Source organism: Lithobates pipiens, unplaced genomic scaffold, assembly GCF_037356315.1.
Source record: "Lithobates pipiens isolate NorthernLeopardFrog02 unplaced genomic scaffold, aLitPip1_a1.2 Scaffold_18, whole genome shotgun sequence".
Lineage (NCBI taxonomy): Eukaryota > Metazoa > Chordata > Amphibia > Anura > Ranidae > Lithobates > Lithobates pipiens.
The window spans coordinates 400,915,589-400,935,263 of NW_027507758.1; the positions used below are offsets into that span (position 1 = coordinate 400,915,589).

The 19,675-nt window shown below is 40.1% G+C and overlaps 1 protein-coding gene across 8 annotated transcripts in view; it reads right to left on the bottom strand.

The window, feature by feature from the left end:
- ATP11B (ATPase phospholipid transporting 11B (putative)) overlaps nt 1-19,675 on the bottom strand; it is a 219,162-nt gene that overhangs the window by 10,356 nt on the left and 189,131 nt on the right. For 3 of the 8 annotated variants that reach the window (XM_077487902.1, XM_077487898.1, XM_077487901.1), the window contains one exon: nt 3,964-4,097. In XM_077487902.1, the coding sequence (XP_077344028.1) occupies nt 3,995-4,097 (103 nt within the window). In that variant the 3' untranslated portion in view covers nt 3,964-3,994. Of the gene's footprint in view, nt 1-1,951; nt 4,098-10,742; nt 10,866-11,427; nt 11,458-19,675 lie in introns of those variants that run through there. The other 5 variants (XM_077487904.1, XM_077487903.1, XM_077487897.1 and 2 more) reach the window with 3 other exon arrangements.

Sequence of the window (19,675 nt, forward strand, 5' to 3'; positions counted from 1 at the left end):
CACCTTCTCAATGGAGGTCTAATTTAACTGGGTTTCCCTACAGACACATTGTGGGAGTGAGTGAAACCCATAGTCATACAAGTGGCGGTGGTGGGGGAATAGTGCTTTAGTAACTGTCAAACATGAATGCATACTTCGGTCAAAATAACTTTAAACACAGAGATAGATGGGCATTTTCAGGCAGAATATAAAATAAAACTCCTTTAGGAGGCTCAAATGAGAATGCTCCCCACCTGCACCAAAAAATAAATAAAATAAATGGTGGTTCTTTTTGCTGTGGATAAAGTACTATTTTTTTTTTTTAAGGTAAAACAGTGGTCCTCTAATACCACTAATCCCGACAATTATGGCTGGCTTCATTTGTGCATCACATCCCCAGTGAAAGTGGTGCAACGGTTGTGCACTAGGGCAACTCTAGCAGGAGTAACATTTTATTTTAACCTGAAAATCGCCTTCAAGTGCAATTTGCATGAAGGTAGCTGTTTTTTGAAAAACACTTCAAAATTCTTGGCTAATTAATATGTCAGCATATAGAGAAGTATGGATTACAATATTGTCTAGGATAAAACAAAAGAAATCACCGATTTCATTATCACAGCACAAAGAACCCAAGTCCCAGTTTAGGAAAGAAAAGGCAGATTTACTTGTGCACAGGACATAATCATAGAGATTGTCGATTAATAAACACCATACACCACCCAGGATGAAAGTGTACATGATGAAGTGGAGTTCTCTTTGCAATTGGCAGCTGTTGATTCCAAAGAAGAAAGTGGTGCTGATATCTATGCAAGCCATGCATGTGTTTGACACCTTTTTTTTTATCAAGATCCTTATGAACAAATGAGCTCCGGATGATAGAATGACACCCAACACAGATAAGATGCTTTGCAGCTATTCAGTGAGTTGTTATTCTAAGCCACCACCTTCCTTCCTAGCAATTTCTGTACACAGAAGAGCATTACAATCATTAAGTACAGAAACTGAAATCTGACTGGCTGCTTTGGTTTTCAGTACTCTGCTCTTAGCACTGCTTTATAAGCACATTTGCTTAGACATGGGAACTCCTTCCTTGTAATTGGTGATGAATACAATATGAGTGGGAATGCTTGTGAACAACCATGCTGAAGCAGCAGACTCAAAGGCAGCAGGAATAGAGCCAAAAATATGGTGGCGACTTCTTGCTGCTCGAGATCTCAAATATATAAAGTGATTTTGCCTATTAGACTTCACATATTACAGAAAAATATATCATTTCTGAGGGAAGTGGACTTTTACAAAAGTAGTGTACAGTACAATGAATAGTAAAAGAAACCCATAGCAGCCAATCAAAAATCTCTCAAAGTGGCAATACACATTTGTGATTTAAGTACGAGAAATCGCAAACAAGTGATCCACTGCAGAATAAAATATTGATCAATGCCACATAAGTGGTATCAATCGAAAATTAAAGCCATCAGAAAAGATTACAAATGATCATGTAATCAATCTAGATTACAATTCAGATATTTACTGCATCGGTCAGGAGCAATCATTCTGGCGCGGTCAACCGACTTGTCAGAATTGATTGAGAGCTCACTAAACTAATCAAATGACGGGCCTGTGGTTTATGATTTGTATTTATTAATTTTAGTTGCACTGAATAATCGTATTGAGATGTGCATTGTCACATTCAACTGATCTGTCTGAGATCTGAGGCAGTTTGTATGAAGGCTTCACATTGTAGTAGAACGCTTTCTAGAAAAGCTTGTAAAACACATCACTAATCAGAATGGCGTGTCACTGCAGGATAAAGTGTGGCTTAGGATAAGGACTCAAGAAGCGCTGTATTAAGCTAATTAAAGGCACCAAACAATTTTTCATAGCAGGAAAAATCCCATCAGAGACCAAGCAGCAAATTGGTGAAAGAAAGATTACATGTCCCGCATTCCCAGTTGGCAAAACAAAAACAGCATTTGTAATTTTGCAAAGGATGCATTTATTTATGAAAATGGAGAGATCTGATAAGAATGCTAAAAAAATTACAATTTGTTATAACATGGTCTTTATAAATATTTACTCTTTTGATGCTTTGAGCTACACACAGACACTTAAAATAAAAAATTTGTATTTTATACTTTGCCATTTATGTTCTAAATATAAAATAAAAAAATGTGCATATTGCTCCATTTAAAACATACATTAAAACAAACAAAAAGAACAGAGCTAGCATGGAAATGTTCACTCATCTTTGGAACACAGTCTACTTTTTTTGTCTGATGCAGTCGTTAAAGTAGATAACCAACTTTCTGCTTTGACTAACTTGGCATTGCAAGGCAGGGCAATGAGATATTGGGGTCATTTACTAAAACTAGAGAGTGCAAAATCTGGTGCAGCTGTGCACGGTAGCCAGCTTCTTCAATTAAGCTTCAACAAAAAACAAACAAACCTGGAAGCCGATTGGTTTCTATGCAGTGCTGTACCGGATTTTTCACTCTCCAGTTTTAGTACATCTACCCTATTGACTATTGTCTTTGCAGTATGTTCAAGTATGTGTTATGGGTAGCCATCATGTCTGTGTGCACAGGTGTCAATGAATCACTTACACAGACAACTGCATTCCATACTGCCAAGAATTACACCGTGGCAACAGGTTTGGACCACTGGCAAAGTGTATGCCTCAATAATCTATATTCACGTGGAAACTCATCAGGAAATAACGCAATAAATTATCTCACTGCCTTGTCTTAGAATACCTTATCTGTCAAAAGGGTATTTTTAAAGGTAGGAGGGGTTTATATTTAATTAACCCCTTGTACCCAAAACTGCAATACACGAGTTTCAGTTGGTGCACTGATAATGAATCAGAACAACACTGAATGGCCTAAAGCTGACCATACACTGATTAAAATTCAACCAGGGCCCTCCCCAGCCAACTTAATTTTTGGAGTGTGTGGCCATCCCCCGCTTGAGAGAAGTTCATTTTTTGGGTGACTTCTGTCGAAAGGGACATGTTGGAAAACGTTCCCCGATCAGCTGCAGCCCATCAGAACACAATGCCCTGGAAGGGGTGGGGATCTTTCATCCACTTTGTGGAGGAATCTGTTTTTTTTTTTAAGTCAACACTAACCATATATGGCCAGCTTTAGTCCTCCATCCATACATTTGCATATCACAAAATGGCTGCTTCCACAGTGTTTGTGAACCAGAGACTGAATAACTCCTGCTGGGAAATATTCAACTCTTTCATAGCAGGAACACTAAGGGGTACACATCATAGGTCTTTACCACTGAAATGAGTACAAGTGTATGGCATAACTGAATAACTTAAGTGTTTACCAACATCTGAATACCACACTTACCAGAAACTAAATCAGAAAAAAACTTTCCTGTGTACATAAAATCAGAATTGTGTGTGAACTGGACAGAGAACATTGCAAGACTTTACAGAAAATGGTGATAGACAAAAGACTTCTCCCAGCAGATAAACCCAGCATTAAATATTTTTGGTAAGCAATTTCTGGGAATAAAGGGAGGTACTAAAAACGAGCCACCTCCATTTAGGGGCATGTACTGTAAAATATATTTTATATCATTTAAAAGTACATGCCCAAAAATTTAAATTAAAAAATCCCAGAAATCAAATGATCACATAAAGAGGTTACCCGATACTGAATTACGTAGACAAGATGCTAGCAAAAGGAAAGAGAAAAAAGCCAGACAAATAAGACACGTACAACAAATATGCATCATATAAAAATATACAGAAGATATAGGAAATTAAATAAGAGAAAGAAAAGTTCATCAATGCATGTTGCTCCATCTTGGTTCTTAATGACCTATGAGCATTTCAGCCCCAAGAAAAAAAGAGAGAGAAAAAGGAGAGAGGGGAGGCTTTTCCCTTAGTCATCTAAAGCTGCAGGCTCATCGTTTTCCAGTTTATAGGAGAATCGTTGGCAGCAAAGGGTATTTAGAGAAGTTCCGCACCTGGCGACCCGTGGTGCTGTGCAGCGGCCCATCACTCGTTCCAGCAGTCTTCTAACAGGCACGCACGCTGTCTCCCCGTTGGTGTAGCAGCACATTGAGTCCAAGCAGTTGATACCTGATCCTGTCTCAGTAAGCTGAGGAGGAGATAGAAATGTGACAGAAGCATTGTTACAAGTGCATTTATACCATAATTAGAGAAACATTTATGAAATGATGTTTCAGTCGAAAGAGAAAGTTACAGATGCTTTAGAAAAGAAGAAAAAAAAAAAAAAAACACTGCTGAAAGTAGACAATGTTAGCATCTTTTAAAAATAGGAAGAGAAATTACTACTAAATCCTTAAACCTAGACTTCTGATAAGAGCACCCATCTGTAAAGTCTGAGAGTCATGTACACTACAGTGCTATGGACTGTATCGTTCTCTGAATCCAGCAAGGGTTAGATGATATTCCAAGAGACACATGTATAAAAACACACAATTGGCCTAATAAAGTACCGGTTGCCAATATTCTTTACCTGTGGGATAGGAGGCCCAACCAAATTAAATGCATTCACCAGTATAGTTTACCAACAATTCTGAATGGAGGCACAGCTCAATTTTACACAAAAGAGAAGCATTAAAGTGACATTAAACTTAAAAAAAAAAAAAAAAAAAAAAGGAGGTTACTTTTTGAGTTGAGAATACATACCTGAAGAGAATCTTTTTAAATCAGCGTTTAATGTCACTTTAAAAGTATATTTATATTCTAACAGTTCATTTTTCTTATTTGCAACCTTTTGGTCCACGAAATACTCCATGGAAAGCGTTTTTTGTTATATCTGTTTCACAAGTGTAAAAAAAAAAAAATGTGTTTGCCATGTCAAATCCAGAGCGGTCACGTGTCCTGTGTTTTCTGTTTTTTTTAAAGAGCCAAGTCTTCCTAGTTGTTATCTTGGACTACAAAATGATTAGCCTTTATGTTGTGGGTATGAGATGGCAGGTGGATCTGAGCAGTTTAGAAGAAGAAAAAAAAAAAAGGGAAAAGCCCATTAAGACTACATTCACACCACAGCTTAAGGCCTGTGTGAACTGTAGCAGCAGTTCCTGCTGTTGCTCTCAGCAGCCGCTGGCCCCATTCACTATTATGACAGGTCGCTGGCAGCTGCGGCTTCACGGCTCTCTGCACAGCAATTGATCACTGCAGGTAATCTCTGGCTATGCAGAGGCATAAATAGGTGAGGCTGATGTCAAAAGATTCACTTACCTGACAGAATATAGGTCTGGGTACATGAAGATACACCCCTCCCCCCTCCCCATAACCTGCAGCTTATAAGATTTATTGAACCCAGCTTTAGTCGTAGGCTGGGGGAGCACTAAGATAATTTTTGTTAGTGCAATCCTGCTACCCCCCCCCCCCCCCCCACAAAAAACAAAATGCCCCAGGCTAATCTATAGCAGCTAGCAATTGATCACTACACTTAGGAAACAAGTGTATCATGTACTAGCAAAATATCTGTTAATGATTTCACAGCACTCCAATAAGAGTTTGGCTGCTTTGCAGAATGTAGAGAAGAGGATCTTATTGGCATCAGATGCTCTGCACTGTGCTCAGTAGAATAGACTCAGCCAGATGCAGGAACAGTCCCATGTAGCCTCTGCTGTACACAAATACCCTTAGAATTGTTCCCATTGACTTCTACATTTGAATTATGTAGCAAACAGCCACTCAATGAGGAATTGTGCATGTCATGACTCATTTGGAAAAAATTTGATGCACAAAAAGCTTTCATCTAAACCCATCTTTAAAGTAAATTGTTCTGAGCACAGAGATGAGCATTACTGAGCTCTTCTCAAAATGCTGGTTGCCTCACTGCCACATAGATGCTCTTACTTCAATTCTAAAGTTACTGATTGGAACAAGTATATAGAATAATGACTTTTGACAATTTGCATGCTTTCCTGATCTATACTGGGTCAGCAACTCAATGTTTTGAAGATAGAGGAGCAGCGTGATTAGGCAGCAAGCATTTAAAGAGACAGATCAATAATTCCTTCAATAGGTTTATGTTAAAGGCTGAATGCACGTGGACACGCCATGTTTTTGCTTATGCCACTCTATTAGGAAAGGAAGGGGCAGTATTCTACACAATTAATGACTTTTCAGATATCCCCTTCATCTAGAATCCAGGTGTATGTACTGCCTAGTGACCCATACATCTCAATGCAGCCCTATTCATGAGTATCTTTCCTTTTCTCACTTTGAGAACATGACAAGGAAGGGAAAGAGCAAAGTACTCTCTGTGCATATGGCCTGAATGTTCAGGTTTTTGAAGCTTCCAGTTTAGGGCAAGTGTGGGTTAAACATATAGTGTCCACTATGGGGATTAAAAAACAAAACAAAAAACACAGTAGTGGTGTCGTTTCAATATGCGATGGTTGTATTAATGTCTCATCTGCAGGTAGGGCTAGTTGTATGAGCATGTTTTTTTTTCTTTTTTTTCACAAATTCAAAACACAATGTCTAAAACTTGAACTGCACTATAGGGAGCACTGTATATTTGCACCATTTCTTGCTTTTGCCAAGTCGGTGGGAATGTAACAGTAATTTATTGTTAATACATCTTAAAGCGGAGCTCCACCCTAAAGTGGGGCTTCCGCTCACTGGAACCCTCCCCCCCTCCGGCGCCACAATTGGCACCTTTCAGGGGGGAGGGGGGTGCAGGTACCTGTACAGTACAGGTATCTGCACCCACTTCCGGCATAGATATCTGCAGAAGCTATGCCCCTTTCCGCAGAATCTACGCCCCTTTCCGAAGGTCCCCCACTGTCTGCTGGGAAACACATGGATCCCAGAGACAGCGGGGACCATCCTTATTGCGCAGCGCGACTCGCGTATGCGCAGTAGAGAACCGGGAACCGTGTTTGAGATCCTGCAGGGATCAGATGTCTGTGTTCATTTTTTACATTTAATAAATGACATTTTAAAGTCTTTTTCACATCAATCTACTAGTCCCTTTGATGCGCTGTTTTTGATCGTTTTTTCTGCTGCATCCATTTTTTGCCAAGTCCATAATGGGTTAACAGCCGCACATTGAGACCATCTACAGGACATTTATTTAAATAAACAAACATCCCACGAGATAGTCAAACGCTCTTAAAGAGACCATTCATTTGTGCGCCAACTTTATCTTGTTTTGTTAAAGAGAACCGGGAAATGAAGCCGCAAGGCTCCACTTCCTGATTCCCATACCCAAGATGGCGGCAGCAGCGTGGGCGCGCTAGGCGGGTAAGTGTCATTATTTCAAAAGTCAGCAGCTGCAGTATTTGTAGCTGCTGGCTTTTAAAAAAAAGGCGGACTCCCGCTTTAAATGCAATGAAACCTGCTCCTCACACACAAAGCCCCAAGTGTTTCCTGAGGACTAGACTTTGGAGACACTGCATTAGAGAAAGCAAAACCATTTACTGTCAAAGTCAAGGTTAATGGAAAATAAATTCTCAAGTATAAACCAATAGGATCCGTTAAAACAGCTGACTAAAGAGTTTTTACTTTGAGAGCGTCTATGACCTCAAAGTGCCAGTTTATATTTAGATATGGTTCTCATGTAGCAAGTAGAACATGTACCCCAGGGGGTACTTCTACTTCTTACATGAACTTTGTTCATTAGAGTTTTAGCAAAAGCTTATGTACGTTAATAAACTTAAGGTACAATGCACTGAAGCATGTGGTGGCTGGTATATTAGATGCCTTTCTTTATATACTGCTTATTTGTAACTAGTCCTTTGTTAGATATGTAGATTTTAAAATACATATATCATCTTTTAAAATCAAATAATGTTGAAAGCATCAGCACAAAACACTGAAAGGGCCTTAAAGAATACACCGATATCAACGATACAAATCTACAAAATTGTCAAATATATGATAAACACACTTTAAAAGGTGGCTTGCACGCATTCAAAACATATAAAGGGCTTATCTGGCAAATGCGTGATCCAACAGGAATATAAAACCACTCAAAAACAGAAAGAATTCTATAGGAAAAATGAAGATTCAAACTAGATTGTATATTCTAAGCGACAACTACAGTGTCAGCGTTTAGCTCTTTGTAAGCTAATGAGAAGCTTTACGCGAGTCTCCAGTCACGAAGACAGCACATAAACTATCCACTAACCCCATTTACCAATATATTTGTAATTAATTTGCAGTGCCGCCATCTTCTGTGTTGGATAATGACTCATAACCAGGCCAGCATTTACCATTAGGCACAGTACACGTGCCTTTAGGTGGCAGAAGCATAGAGATAGCTGTTAGTGCTATAAAGCCATCGCCTACACATTTTTTCCACCATTTCAACGAATACAGTCATCTCATATAAGCTTACATGCTTACCATTCCAGCCTAGGCTGAGTGTGATTGCTATACAGGTATGAGACTAAGATCCATAAGAGGAACACTGAAGAATGTGACAATCAATGTTATACTGACCCTGTCAGCTGGATTAAGTTTGATATTAAAAATGTAATTATGTCATCCGTAATGGGGTCCTGCTGCAGTTTGGCGGGCTGAAGTCTCAGTATCAGTCGTCAGACGCTCACTTATTTAGATTTTGCAGCTCTGTCATGTATTTTAGGCCCAATTTGGGTGCACTAGGCTCCTTCTCAGATTTAGTGACCTTGAGGCTTTGCTGCGTGATGATTCCGGCACTAAGGCTTTATCCACAATCTATAAGCAATTATTTATGGGAACTAGTAAAATACTATCACCATGTAGGAATGCTTGGACTGTAGAGCTCCCTAGACTTGATAATGACGACTGGGATGCTATGTTGGGGGCTCCCTTTACTACATTAGTGTCGGCTAGGGACCAGTTGGTTCATTATAACTAGCCCAGGTGTATAGTACCCAATCCTTCAACTCCTCCTGCAACAGGGCCATATGTTAATGAACTATATTTCAGAAGTAAATGGCTTTTTACCATGCATAATTATGACTAAATGCTGTATATTTCCTATCATTCTCCCTACAATACTTCCTAAAATTATTGCTTTATGTATGATATAAAGGCATGCTGTCACAGAAGACATCCTTCATCTGGCAGCCATTAGTTCCCAGCCAAATTATTTTCTTAGTTATGGTGTACTATGGCTGCAGGTGGGTAACAGTATATGGTTTTGCCAACACATCGAAGGCCTCTGCTACTGCCTGCCTGTGGACACCAGCACAAAGTAAAAATCATGAAAATATAAAAACACTTGTAAATGCCAAAGTGTTCTTAAATCAAATACTTGTGAAATGAAATCCTTATAACTTTGGTACAGCTAGCTTGTTGCAGGTTTGCTATAGGAAACATTTTTTTCTTCCAGGAAAAAAACTATCTTCAGATCCTCTATGCTTTACTGTTATAGCAGTTCCAAGGACTCAGATGTCTATTCACTACAGAAAAGGTCTCACACTTCAACTAAAAACATTTGCAGCATGCTAGAAAACGTTTCCACCCATTGCTACAGAATTTCATCATGTAGAAATACTTATTCTGTAATCTTTCTACCTTTTCACTTCGGAGGAACCCATGAAATAATTCAGATGTCAGGGAGCTCCTGCATAAAATGTATAGCATTATCAGCAAGTTGTTTATACACTGTATAATAATAATAAAACAAATAAAGACTATAGTGTACCTAGACTTGTCACTTTTTTTAAACACCCCTTTGTTCTATAGAAGAAAATTATTTTCAGTGATAAATATGGACAAAATAATATCCAGAAAAGAAGACAGTAAAAACTGTAGTACTCCCTCACAATAGAGGTCAGTGAGAGAAGGACCCCTTAACTTTGACGATCAAGATAGTGCTCCAGTACATTGGTGCTCATCAATAAGAATGTCAACCTTACAGACAGCTAAAAAGATCATTGGCATCAAGGGTTACTGATCAGAAGGTAGAGAGGAGAGACTACTGGTCTCACCACTTACCCTGCCAGGCCCCCGAACTATGCAGGCACCAACAGGCAAAGGGTCAATTTGCCATTGCTCACTACTCAAGGTACCCCAAGCAACCTTTTGAGGAACACCCTAGTGTTTCACAGAACCCTGGATAAGACCGGTTGCTTTATTTGCTTGTTTCCTTCCATTGGTATAAATAGGACATTAAATCAAGCCAGAATTGATGTGCTCCACACACACAATTATGAGCATACTAACAGAAACTTTTCTTTTTTGTTGGTATTTTGGCTGCCTGCTGAGGTATAAAGAAGTGTTATTTAACACAATAACTCATCTGCACATAGTGATTTAACAGGGCTGGACAAATTCTAGTAATTAAACAGCAATCTAAATAAATACAAATAAAAACATAAGTACAGCAGTACTCTGAATCTCTTCCACTGAGGTCAATGGAAGCACGTTTAGTGGCTCCAAACATGGCCTGCTGGCTTCTAGACTTGAATGAACAGTTCCTGATTTTTTTAATTCATTTGTCCACCCCCATTATTGAAAGATATAAAGATTATAAAAAGATAAGAAAGGTGCACAAAATGTTTTTTTTTTTTTTTACTAGCATTACTGAGGTGTCAAAGACCATGGAATAGCGTTAGTTTGACATGCTGTCTTTTCTAGATGTGAAAGCACATAATGTGGGTTAAGGCACATGTCCACTAATGGATGAATTCACAAACACTTATAGAATGTTTTCTAGAGTGATCACATGTGTGGCATAAACAATTCTTTAATGACGAATACATGCCACCATTTCATGGGCAGTACCACAAGTGACTACACATCACATTGCAGTTTAGAGTACTACCTAGTCTGCTCAAGTGTTCTGCTGGTTTGAGGCATCTGCTAGCAATTGCCTATTGTCCGACCCTCTGTGCTCGCTTTCAGTAAAGTCAAATGCTGAGCTGACTGAACCCTTATCCTCTTCCATCTAGAGGGATAGAAAAGTAATACAGCTAGTAAAACAACAGCCATTACATGGAATTGTTGAAACACAAAAAAACAATATCGCCTACATATCTATTCACATATAACTGCAGATATAAATCTTTCATTAAAGACAAGTTTAAGTATGTTGACTTGTTTTCCATATTTGTATTCCCAAACCTGCCATAATGTTTTTTGGATATCCACAAAGATAGCCAAACCAGTTAACATATTAGGAATTAATCCAACAGATCAAAGGGAATTGCATTTAAAATTTAGTGTTGGTGGGATATGGAGGTAGGTTTGAGAAACATTGATTTAAGGTAAAAGAATGTACTTGCAGCAGGAATTACTGTGTGGTCTCCACATTGTAACAGCATATGATCTCTGGAAACCAGAGGCTTGGTATAAATGTCTGCTGTGACATTAAAGATCGTTGCGATGCCTTTGTGGTGCACCGTACACCCCAACAGCTTACATGTATATGAAGCCTGCAGTTATCCACTATAGTCATTATGCAGTAAACGGCTCCAAAGTTGGCTGCACGCATCTACATGTATACTCACAATGGTGCCAGGGCTTCATAAAGCCATTTTCTAAAGAAAAAAAAAAAATACTACTTTTAAAACACAGAGAGACATCCACTTAAAAAAAAAAAAAAAAGTTGGTAACTTCCACAAAGCAAGTTTCCTAGCGTTTTGTTAGCTTTAAAACGCTAGTTTGCACATATTTCTCAAGAATCCATCATAAGAGGGAAAAAAACATGCCTACCTGCAGGATTGTTAACAGAATATGCTTCTAAGCATGAAAAATTGATACTGCATAATTTTTCATGTCACAGATAAAACTGCAGACAGAAGACCTGCCACACCTTTCCATTAAAGAAAGGCTGTTTCACAGACAAAACCTGGAAGAATCAATTACATGACAAACCAATACATCTTAGCCAAAAAGGCAGTCCAAAGAGTGCAGTGCCCCTAACAACCAATCAGAAATAATCTCTTAATGAGCCGTCTACACTCTTTGTACGTTTTCTCTGCTCTTTGTGGTGCCTTTTTGATTAAGTCCGACATGTAGACATTGAGTGTCGTCATGAAGGTGCATGCTTAACATTAATCGATAAAACAAAGGGTTGTAACTTTGATTTAGGAGAAACATTTACTAACAGTTTCTGCAGATTTTCTGAACTCATTCATAATTACACTTTAATTGTGAAAAGCTGAAAATGCAAGAGTGGAGGCCATTTAAAACAAACAATAACACATACAGTGCCTTGCAAAAGTATTCACCCCCTTGGCTATTTCCATGTTTTGTTGCCTCACAACCAGGAATTAACATGGCTTGTTTAAGGATTTGCATCATAATTTACAGAACATGCGCACAACTTTAAAGATTTTTTATTTTTTTTTAATTGTGACACAAATGGGACAAAATAACAGAAAAAGTCAATGTGCATAACTATCCACCCCCCTAAAGTCAATACTTTGTAGCGCCACCTTTTGCTGCTATCACAGCTCCAAATCACTTTGGATAAGTCTCCATGAGCTTGCCACATCTTACCACTGGGATTTTTGTCCATTCCTCCTTGCAAAACTGCTGCAGCTCCTTCAAGTTGGATGGTTTGCTCTTGTGAACAGGAATATTTAGGTCTGACCAAAGATTTTCTATTGGTCTGGGCTTTGATACATTTACATGTTTCCCTCTTATTGTTGGAAGGTGAACCTCCGTCCTAGCCTCAACTCACACACAGAGTGGTACAGGTTTTGCTCAAGAATAGCCTGTATTTAGCACCATCCACCTTTCCCTCAACTCTGACCAGTTTCCCAGTCCCAACTGCTGAAAAACATTTTCACGGCATGATGCTGCCACCACCATGTTTCACTGTGGGGATGGTGTTCTTTGGGAGATGTGATGGGCTTGTGCCAGTCATAGCATTTTCTTTGATGGCCAAAAAGTTCAATTCTAGTCTCATAAGACCAGAGCACCTTCCTCCATACATTTTGGGAGTCTCCCACAAACTCAATAAACGTGCCATTTTGTTTTTTGCTGAAAGTAATGGCTTTCTTCTGGCCACTCTGCCATAAAGCCCAACTCTATGGAGTGTACGGCTTATTGTTGTCCTATGTAAAGATACTTCAGTCTCTGCTGTGGAACTCTGCAGCTCCTCCAAGGTTACCTTAGGTCTCTGTGCTGCCTCTCTGATTAATGCCCTCCTTGCCCGGTCTGTGAGTTTTGGTGTGAGGCCGTCTCTTCACAGGTTTGCGGTTGTGCCATGTTCTTTCCATTTGGTTATGATAGATTTGATGGTGCTCCTGGGAATCATCAAAGATTTGCATATTTCTTACAACCTACCCCGGACTTGTACTTAACAACATTGTCGCTTACTTGTTTGGAGCGTTCCTTAGTCTTTATGGCAGTGTTTAGTCAGTGGTGCCTCTTGCTTAGGTGTTGTAGCCTCTAGGGCTTTTCAAAAAGGTGTGTATATGTAATGACAGATCATGTGATGCTTAGATTGCACGCAGGTGGACATAATTTCACCATGTGACTTCTGAAGGTAATTGGTTGCACCAGAGCTTTTTATCGGCTTCATAACAAAAGGGGGTGAATACATACGGACATGCCAATTATCAGTTTTTTATTTCTGAAAAATAGTTTTATGTATATATTTTTCTAATTTTACTTCACCAACTTAGACTATTGTGTTCTGATCCATCACATATAATTCAGATTTAAAAAAAAAACATTGAACCAATGGCTATAATGTAACAAAATAGGTAAAAAGCCACGGAGGTGAATACTTTTGCAAGGCACTGTAAGATATGGTTGTGCTTTGCATTTTCAAAGTCTACCAAAAAAATTTCAGAGCCCACTGGATCCTTATGTATTTATTACAGTAAAGCAGACAGGTGCATATACAGTAATATAATTTTTCTTTCCCCTTTTGAATTTATTTCACTTACTATGAGCTGCTGCTGTGCTAAAAGCACACAGGAGGGCTAGACCACTCGAATTCTGGGATTCCAGTGGTGCGACATGTCCCTTTTCACAATGCTCCAATCGACAGCAGTCACACTCCCTAAAAGCAGCTCTGGTCATTGGAGCAGTGTGCAATGGGTGCCAGACCACTAGAAACCCATGCCCTGGCACTGTGAGTAATATATATATATTTTTTAAAAAGCCACAAGCATATTACTGCAGCCCGAACACGTTACAGGAATAAATACGGAAGGTTCCATAGGGTTTTAATAATTATTAATGTTTAAACATCACCACAGAAGGAAAGGATGCTAACGATAAGGAGAAAAAAAACAAGGGAAACGCTCCCCTAGTGTAAATCCTCCTTTTATTTTGACACAATAAAAAAAGATTGTTTCAGATGTACTCACATGGTTCCAGTGAAACAACATGCCTGCCACATTGTAAAAGAAGCCAGAGTGATCCCATCCATCCAAGCTGAATGGCTGCTCCAACGATGTACTTCTGACTGCAGCCCGGGGGTCTGAGCCAAGGGCTGCTGAGGGAGTCGGGACAGAGACACTCAGTCACTAAAGACTATAGTGGTGCAGTGAGGAACCTGGGGCGGCTGTGAACGCTGGACCAATGTGCCAAGGGGGTCACGGAACACAAGTCCGTGTACTCCAATGAGCTGTAGATACTGCAACTAGTTTCTGAAGGCGTAGTCTTCAGGCTCATCATTGAATCAGTCAGCTTGGTGGATGGATGGGCTCACTCTGGCTGTGGCAGACGTGTTTCACTGGAACCACGAGTGCCTCTTAAACAATCGTTTTATATTGTGTCAAAATAAAAGGGGGTTTTACACTAAGGGAGCACTTCACTTTTTATTTTCTTAATTATTGTATAGCTATGCAGTGTGTGCTTTTTTTTTTAAATTCTTCCTCTAATATTCAGTCATATGTTTTTTAAATAAAAATGGGTCGTGGTACATTGACAGAGGGCAGAAAATGATTCTCAAGTTTTTGCTCATTGATTTTACCTCTGAATACCCACCTTTATCTTATTCAATAATTTTTTTTGCCTTAGGCCTCTTTCACACTACCGATCCATTCAGGTCCGCCAGTCAGTTTTTCAGGCGGACCTGAACGGATGCTCCATAGAGGTCTATGGAGCGTCAGATGTCAGTGGCAACATGTCCGCTGACATCCGGCCCGCTCCGAAAAATTGTGACGGAGCAAAAACCTACTTTTCCATGCGTCATCCAATCTCCCATAGGGGAGAGCGTCACTCTGACAGGTCCGTCCCTGCGCAGTATGCAGAGACTGACCCGTCATCTTCCCGCTCAGCGGGGATCGCTCCGTCGATCCCCGCTGAGCAAGCGGATATCCACAAGGCGGATCATCGCTGATCCGCCCCGTGTGAAAGGACCCTTATAATACTTTTAGTATGGAGTGAACAAACACTCAGAAGCCAGCCAGTCGAAAGCACAATCCAGCATTTATATGAGTTTTATAAATTCAGCAAGCTTTTACAAAGCATTTGCAAAGGTTTTAGCACGATGCCAGCAGGAGTTTGACGCCTTTAATCTTTTCATAACCAGAGGTCATTGATGTTGGATGTCAATATACAGAAGTGTCAATATGAGTCAGAAACCTGAAAATAAGGCTACGTTCATACTGGGGTGGGCAGGTGTCGTCGTTTTAGCAGCGCTATTCAGCCGCTAGCAAAGTGCTGCCGAAGTGGCGGTTTGGTGGAACCGCCCTATTGATTTCAATGGGCAGGGGTGCTTTAGGAGCGGTGTGTCTACACTGCTCCTACAGTGCTGCAAAGATGCTGCTAATCCAAAACAATTTCAACGTTTGGTCAATGCTGGAGAGTTAAACCACCTAACACTTTTTTTTTCCTGAAGCCCCCAGTGGTAAGATATACAGTATCTCACAAAAGTGAGCACCCCTCACATTTTTGTAAATATTTTATTATATCTTTTCATGTAACACTGAAGAAATTATACTTTGCTACAATGTAAAGTAGTGAGTGTACAGCTTGTTTAATAGTGTAAATTGGCTGTCCCATTAAAATAACAGTCATTAATGTCTAAACCACTGTCAACAAAAGTGAGTACAGCCCTAAGTGAAAATGTCCAAATTTGGCCCGATTAGCCATTTTCCCGACCCGGTGTCATGTGACTCGTTAGTGTTACAAGGACTCAGGTGTGAATGGGGAGCAGGTGTGTTAAATTTGGTGTTCTCACTCTCACTCTCTCATACTGGTCACTGGAAGTTCAACATGGCACCTCATGGCAAAAAACTGAGGGTCTGAAAAAAAAGTTGTTGCTCTACATAAAGATGGCCTAGGCTATAAGACTATTGCCAAGACCCTGAAACTGAGCTGCAGCATGGTGGCTAAGAGCATACAGCGGTTTAACAGGACAGGGTCCACTCAGAACCGGCCTTGCCATGGTCGACCAAAGAAGTTGAGTGCACGCGCTCCGCATCATATCTAGAGGTTGTCTTTGGGAAATAGACACATGAGTCCTGCCAGCATTGCTTCAGAGGTTCAAGTGGTTGAGGGGGGGTCAGCCTGTCAGTGCTCAGACCATACGCCACACACTGCATCAAATTGGTCTGCATGACTGTCGTCCCAGAAGGAAGCACAAGAAAGCCGCAGTTTGCTGAATACAAGCAGACTAAGGACATGGATTACTGGAACCATGTCCTGTGGTCTGACAAGACCAAGATAAACGTATTTAGTACAGATGGTGTCAAGTGTGTGGGACACCAACCAGGTTTGGAGTACAAAGATAAATGCATTTTGCCTGCAGTCAAGCATGGTGGTGGTAGTGTCATGGTCTGGGGCTGCATGAGTGCTACTGGCACTGGGAAGCTACTGTTTATTGAAGAAACCATGAATGCCAACATGTATTGTGACATACTGAAGCAGAGCATGATCCCCTCCCTTCGGAGAGTGGGCCACAGGGCAGCATTCCAACTTGATAACGACCCCAAGCACACTTCCAAGACGACCACTGCCTTGCTAAAGAAGCTGAGGGTAAAGGTGAGGGACTGGCCAAGCATGTCTCCAGACCTAAACCCTATTGAGCATCTGTGGGGCACCCTCAAACGGAAGGTGGAGGAGTGCAAGGTCTCTAACATCCACCAGCTCCGTGATGTCATCATAGAGGAGTGGAAGTGGACTCCAGTGGCAACCTGTGAAGCTCTGGTCAACTCCATACCAAAAAGGGTTAATTAAGGTAGTGCTGGAAAATAACGGTGGCCACACAAAATATTGACACTTTGGGCCCAATTTGGAAATTTTCACTTAGGGGTGTACTCACTTTTGATGCCAGCGTTTTAGACATTAAATGGGTGTGTTTTGAGTTATTTTGAGGCGCCAGCAAATTTACACTGTTATACAAGCTGTACACTACTTTGCATTGAAGCAAAGTGTCATTTCTTCAGTGTTGTCACATCAAAAGATATAATAAAAGATTTACAAAAATGAGGGGTGTTCTCACTTTTGTGAGATACTGTATGCTATTAAATTCCTGTGCACAACTATTGCAACCTTTTTGAAGATTTTTTCCTTTGGAAATTTAGTTTTGTCTGTGTTATGGAAAATGTAAAAGTAGCAAAAGCAAAACTGCAAGGGGGTGGGAACGGTCAGCAACACCGACTAAAGCTGGCCATAGACCGATTGAAACACTGCCATTCAGCAGGAAATGTCCAAAGTTCAATCCATCTATGGGCAGGGTGGATGTACTGAAATTGATCTATTAATTTTTACAGCCCCCGGCAGCAGTAGTCATTGCATTCGGACGGCGGAGAAAGCTCCTACTCTCAGAATGCAATAGTGCAGCAGGAGGGATACCCCCATAAACACTCATTGTTTTGATGGATGAACAAAATGATTTTCCTTTTTTTCAACCCATGCTTGCAGAAAAGAAAACTGTATAATGTATTGCCAGCTTAAAAGAGCTCTAGGGCAGTGATTGGCGAACCTTGGCACCCCAGATGTTTTGGAATTACGTTTCCCATGATACTCATGCACTCTGCAGTGTGGTGGAGCATTATGGGAAATGTAGTTCCAAAACATCTGGGGTGCCAAGGTTCGCCATCACTGCTCTAGGGTCATCAGAGATATAAAAAAAAAAAAAAAAAAGTTGATGTTTTAGTACAGAAGATTCTACTTACAAATGAAGTTTTCCTTTTGGGCGGAATTGAGATTTTAATAATGCAGCCGTCACATGAATGGAGCATAATAAACACTACAAGCTCAATGTTTCAGATGTTTTTGATCTGTAATTTAAAAACCTGCAGTTACATCCCTCGTCAAATCCTGTGACGAGGGAGCAGGGGGTGGGGCCGAGCCTTGCTCTCTGTGCTTATAGATGCAAGCAGCAAGGCTCAGGCCCACAGGTGTGCCACCATAGGAAGCGGCTTCCTATGGTGGCACATCAAGCAGAGAAGGAGCCAGGACCGAAGAAGAGGACCGGGGCTGGTCTGTGCAATTACACTGCACAGAGCAGAAAAAAAAAAAAAAAACACTAGTGTTTACAATCACTTTACGCCCTTGGCCACACGAGTGCGACTAGTCATGCAATTTGATAGTTTCAAATCGCATGACAAGTCGCACCCTATTGCTCGCAATCGAAGCAGTCAAAACAGTGCGACTCCATCAAAGTCATACTGATTTTGAAAGTCGTTCTTGCACTACTTTTTGAAAGTTCAGGTGCGACTTGCAGACATCTGTGCATGAAGTCGCACAGATGTCTACCATGTCACACTGATATGCGGCTTAGAAATCGTGATTTTAATTGAAGTCGCACAATTTCAAAGCTGTAAATTAATAAATCTTAAAATCCAGGTAGCCAATGTGAATTCAAATTAAAAGAGAATTTTGTGAGACGTTTTTATTGTTAGTGGCAGCCTTTAACTGGATTGGCCATTCCTGATTTCTGCATTTTTTGCCCACTCCTGATACACTTCTACTCATGTAACCTAATTTTAATGTCATACATCACTAAGCTGCTTTGAAATACAATCCAAATGTAACCACACTCTGATGGCAAGAAGAGAAATTATTTAGACACAAAGCTATCCCCCCTGTCTTATTCGAATTTTAAGTGCTAGGCTGTGAGTTAAAACCTGTCTCAAAAGAGTTTGGTAATTTTCCAGATGGATACAGGTTGTCATTTTCATTTACTAATAGCCATACAAATGACTATGATCCAATAAACTTACTACGTCACCAACGAAAACGTACAACTAAAAAACAGAAGCATAACAACAAAAGAACAACTTTTTCTAATTTCTCTCCTTTTCTGTACAGTGGCTTTTTCCTATAGGCAATTTTACATGGGTTGTGATACTATTCCTATTTAGCAGTACAATAACAACAACTTATTTCCATGTACAATTTTTAATTTTAAAAATCTTAAGACAACTCCCAAGCAGAAAGTATCTGAAGCTAAAACCTTTTCTTTTTTTCATTTTTGGATAAGAGTGGGCAAAGGTTTTCATGCCTGAAAGAAAGTTGTTGCAGCCTGTCTTCACAGGGGGGAGACACCATCTCTATTTGTTTAACCAATAGATTTATCCATTTATCCTGAGCAGGAACAGAGGGGAAGAATTTCAATAGGAAGTTCCTGAAGTTCTGGCTTTAGGTATACGATTCACTTTTGCTATTCATACAAAGTTGTTGTTTAAGACCAAAAAAAAAAAAAAAAAATCACAATCAACTTTCTATACTGTGGTTTTTATAACTGCAGATCAGAGCACCTATGAAATAGAAATCCATCCCATTGTAGCCCGCTCTTCTAACATCCGTGAGATTGGTGACGTACACTGAACTACAGCTACA